Source organism: Trichechus manatus, unplaced genomic scaffold (assembly GCF_000243295.1).
Source record: "Trichechus manatus latirostris isolate Lorelei unplaced genomic scaffold, TriManLat1.0 scaffold00037, whole genome shotgun sequence".
NCBI classification, from domain to species: domain Eukaryota; kingdom Metazoa; phylum Chordata; class Mammalia; order Sirenia; family Trichechidae; genus Trichechus; species Trichechus manatus.
The window spans coordinates 19606389-19611425 of NW_004443973.1; the positions used below are offsets into that span (position 1 = coordinate 19606389).

Consider the following 5037-nt stretch of genomic DNA (forward strand, 5'->3'; position numbering starts at 1 on the left):
TAATACATTGAAATATAAATAATAAAGGATACAAATATATATTGTATATTATATACATATTTATTAATAAAGTCAACTGCAAATTAAGTTATGTTATACGGTCCACCTGGATTTATGGAGAAGTATTAGCTGAAAGAGAACTAATTCTTTTTGTGTAAAATTGGACAGTGTGGCTGATCAGGAATCCCTTATGCAGTCAGCTAAAAATCTACTGTACCAGTTAGCAGTAAAACATGATCCCGCTTCACAGTGGTTCTTTCAGGAATCACACTGAAAAGGGCTTAGTCTCAGGACCTAATCCTAGAGGCTGTTTACACAGTGCACCATGTGAATGGATCTAATGTGTGAAGCGAAAAGTCTACAGAGCTTTAAATACACTAACTCATCGGCAGGCTTCTCAAAGCAAGCCAGTGCTTACCTTATGCCAATGCTGGGGTTAAGAAGCTGCACAAAGAGGCAATGGGATAAGGAAATATTTGGCAGTATTTTATGTCCCTTACAATTAGCACTCTGCTTGCTTACAAATTATAATCCACAGACCAGTTCTTCACCTTGAATATAAGGGAGTAGACTGAACAAATGGTTACTTGATAGAGATTTTTTAAATTTGAGAGCCTTTCAAAAATCTGGTAACTATTGTTAGATGCAGGAAATGGTTTTATTTTAGCTTCAGCCCAGTACTTTAGACTCAGATTTGATCTCTAGATCAGCAGTAACAGATGGTGCTTTCTCCCGTGGTTTTTTTGGTGAGCTTATTGTAGACAGTCTGAGTCACTTCACCTGCACAGTTTACATCTTTAGTACTTGGAGCTTGAGTTTCCTCTCTAGCTGCCATGACAGGAAGACAGAACTTAATCAAGATCTCTGCCATAATAGCAAATTCTAGGCAAAGGAACCTCATTTATACCTAACCCATTCACTTCCATTCTCTTTTTCTGCTGTACACACATACACGCACACGCACATACACAACCTGGAGTAAACATAATCAAAGCCATATTTATTTATAAAGGCTACCTACCCCCAATAAATAGCCCTCTCTAGCCTGCCTCACTAACTTATTTTCCACCATCACAATCATATCTTAGAGACTTCTATAAAAATTGATTTCACATAATACTTGAAAGGACATTACAAATTGTAAAAAGATAAAAGAGTATGAGTTATTAGTATCAACATTAAAGTATTGGTAGAGTTATGGCAGTTCTGATCTATGGGGAATGTTAGTTATGTAAAGTAACACAGCTTCAAGAGCTGGCTTCTTTGCAGTCCCTCACCATCTGACCCTTTGCTACCATTCTCAACTCTTGCCTCACTGTTCTTTTGCACAGAGCCAACACCTGTTCAGACTGTCTCCCCTTTGTTCTCTGTAGGTATGTTCCTGGTCTTATCTCTTTGTTCTTTTTCACACTATTGCCTCAGCCTGGAATTCTGCTCCTCCTTATCCAAATTCTATCCATGTTTCAAACCTCACCTCAAACCAAGGTAGGACAAGCACTTTTCAGGAATGCTTTGCAGCAGGTTACTCTATGGAAGAGAGATCCAGATAACTAAAGCGCCTTCCAATTCTAAATTCTGTTTGATCTTTTTTTTCTTTCTTGTCTTAAATTGATTTCTATTGTTTCATTATATTGGTTTGTATCTCTCTAATTAGAATGTTAACGTCTGAGAATAGGACTCACCTCCTAGATATTTTCTCCTTGCAAATCATCTCACAAAGTGGGACATATTAAATATGTAACTCTTGATTGATTCCCAGATCTGAATATCTGTGGAAAATGATGATCAACCTTCTCTATTGTTTGTTGAGGAAAGGCAAGATAAAATAGACTTAAATTGTAACGAATAGAATTTATTTATATAAAATTAATTTCCTGCTAGTAAAGGGTCTTACAAGGAGCCTTGGTGGTCCAATGGTTATGTACTTGGTTGTTAACTGAAATATTGGAAGTTTGAACCCACCCAGTGACTCCAGGGGAGAAAGACCTAGCAATCTGCTTCCATAAAGATTACAGGCTAGAAAACTCTATGGAGCAGTTCTACTCTGTCACATGAGGTTGCTATGAGTCAAAAATCGACTCCATGGAATGAAGAAAACCAAAGACACAAGGGAAAGATTAGTCAAAAGGACTAATGGACCACAACTACCACAGCCTCCACCAGACTGAGTCCAGCACAACTAGATGGTGCCCAGCTACCACCACCAACTGCTCTGACAGAGATCACAGTAGAGGGTGCTGGACAGAACTGGAGAAAAATATAGAACAAAATTCTAACTCACAAAAAAAGATCACACTTACTGATAGGACAGAAACTGGAGAAGCCTTGAGCATCTGGCCTCCAGACACCCTCTTAACTCAGTACTGAAGTCACTCCTGAGGTTCACCTTTCAGCCAAAGATTAGACAGGCCCATAAAACAAAACAAGACTAAATGGGCACACCAGCCCAGGGGCAAGGACAAAAAGGTAGGAGGGGACAGGAAAGCTGGTAATGGGGAACCCAAGGGCAAGAAGGGGAGAGTGTTGACACATCATGGGGTTGGCAACCAATGTCACAAAACAATATGTGTATTAATTGTTTAATGAGACAGTAATTTGCTCTGTAAACCTTCATCTGAAGCACAATTTTTAAAAAAGCACATATGCAAATAAATATATAATATTAAAAAAATTCAACTCTATGGTACCTAACAACAAAGGATATTACACATCTATTATTATTAAAGGAAATGGTGGTAATCCTTCCTTCTAGGTTGTTCAAATAATCTAAACATTATCGGTAGTTTGTTTTAGTGGTAACCTTGTTGGGCTCAAGGAAAAAGAATAACTTCCAAGTGCTCCCTTATACTTGAGAAATTTTATATTTACTCAGATATTAGTATGCCATATTCTAGGTCTGAAATATAATCCACTGTCTAATCGTTCAACAAAGAGTGCTTGTTATTAATAAGTGTCTATATGTAAGTACTTTGGAAAAAATGGAACATTCATAATGACTTGAAATTTGATTAATCGCCTTATTGGTAGTATTTTATATAATCCTAAGTGCTACAATATGAAATACTTTTTAGTAAGATCTGCATGCTTCTGAAAGTCCCTCTCTAAATAATTTATCTGACAGGTAATTGCCAATGTGTTTTTTGGTGGGAACCTTTCGACAGTTTTCCACATTGTCATAACAGTAGTTATCATTACTGTAGCCACACTTGTGTCACTGGTGATCGACTGCCTTGGAATAGTGTTAGAGCTCAATGTAAGTACATTTAAAGATTCACTAATTCCATTCTAAAAAAAAAAAAACCTTTAAAAAGTACTGTCTACATCTAACATAAAATATGTTTTCTTTTAATAAAAGTGTCACTTCCTGAGTAGAATGAAATATTTGTACATAGTAGTAAATATTGATATGATGATGTTGTGCACTGTATAGGACTATATACTTTTAGAGCAGTGAAGGGTCCCCACAACAGGGAACATTTGGCAATGTCTGGAGATTTTGGGGTTGTCACAACTGGGGAGGGTTGCTACTGGCAGCTAGTGGGTAGAAGTCAGGGAGGTTGCTAAAAATTATCCCACAGTGCACAAGACAGCCCCCACAACAAATAATTATCTGATCAAGATATGAATAGTTCTGAGATTGAGAAACCTTATTTTAAAGCATATTTCATTTAGTATAATACATAGATATTACCAAAAAAAAAAAAGCCTCCATAAATTAAATGGATCTGGAATTTTCTTTGCCAAGTAAAAATAGCTCTAGTGAGATTCATTAAAAATATGTGCATGAACTTTTCACAATTGTCAAAAAATGGAAACTTAAATGTCTTATTATTAAATAGATAAAATGTTGTATATACATACAATGAAACATTACACAGACATAAAGAGAAACGAAGTCCTGATATATAGTACAACATGGATGAACCTTGAAAACATGCTGAGTGAAATACATCAATCACAATCCTTAAGGAATTTCTGCTAAGAATTACACCCCTTAGCATTTATTAGTCATGCACTACAGGGAGGGCAGACTTTCACAGTTGCGATATCAAGTCTCATTTACTCATTCCATTGAGAGTTGAGGGAGAAGTTGAAGATATTATTGTCATTACCCAATTCACTCTTCCCTCTATACACCATTTTGATTTGAAGTTCCAAACAACGGCTGTTGGACGTTCAGTTACAAACACATTATTGGGAATTTTTTTTTAGCAGATTAAATGGAAAGTGGGAAGTAGGCAACCTCCATGTAGTAGACAGCTTTCCAAAACCTTAGGGGTGTGGGGAATCATGTACTCTATGAACAATGAAGAGAAAGCTGGTGAGAGAGGTGGACAAGTGTCAAAACTAATTTTTACCTACTTCCCAATTTTGCATAGGCCAAAGGCTAGTAGGTCCATTAAAACTATTTCAGGTATCATACTTTTGTGTAAATGGATGACTGCTACCTTAATTCACTATCTTGCATTATGTATTATATCATGTACTATTTGGACAATCTACATCTTGCCTTGCCTACCATTTTAAGGTTTTGAAGACAAGAATAATAGCCTTTTTTTCCATCCTCCATAGTATCTAGCATGGTGCTAAGAACATAGTGTTCAAATTACTGCATTGGCTATCGTCCCGTGGGACCACAGTTCAAGACCTATTTCTACAGATGCTCCTGGACATAAGAGACATTCTTTAGTGTGGCACCAGGAAATTAAGTGTTACAAAAAATTGTTGGTATTGACAATAATAGTGACCCATCAACTATGCTGTGAAGCTGATAGACATAACCGTTCCTAGCCCTGTTGTTTCTTGTTTTGTGAAATGTCTCATTTGAGTTCACTTGTTTTTTTTAATTGTAGGATTTTGTTGTGAGAGAAATATGTTTATCAACTTCCTGTTGTTAAGACAGAATTCTAGTATTGTAATCAGAAAAGAACACTTTGTATTTTTTTTTTTTAATATTTTATTGTACTTCAGGTGAAGGCTTACAGAACAGATAGTTTCTCATGTAACAGTAACACACATGCTGTTTTATGACATTGG

General features: G+C 36.4%; 1 protein-coding gene across 3 annotated transcripts in view; it reads left to right on the top strand.

Moving 5' to 3' along the window:
• The window catches only part of SLC38A11 (solute carrier family 38 member 11), a 59902-nt gene that overhangs the window by 47704 nt on the left and 7161 nt on the right, over positions 1-5037 (top strand). For all 3 annotated transcript variants that reach the window (XM_004375573.2, XM_004375574.2, XM_004375575.1), the window contains one exon: positions 3122-3253. In XM_004375573.2, coding sequence (XP_004375630.1) covers positions 3122-3253 — 132 coding nt within the window. The remainder of the gene's footprint in view (positions 1-3121; positions 3254-5037) is intronic.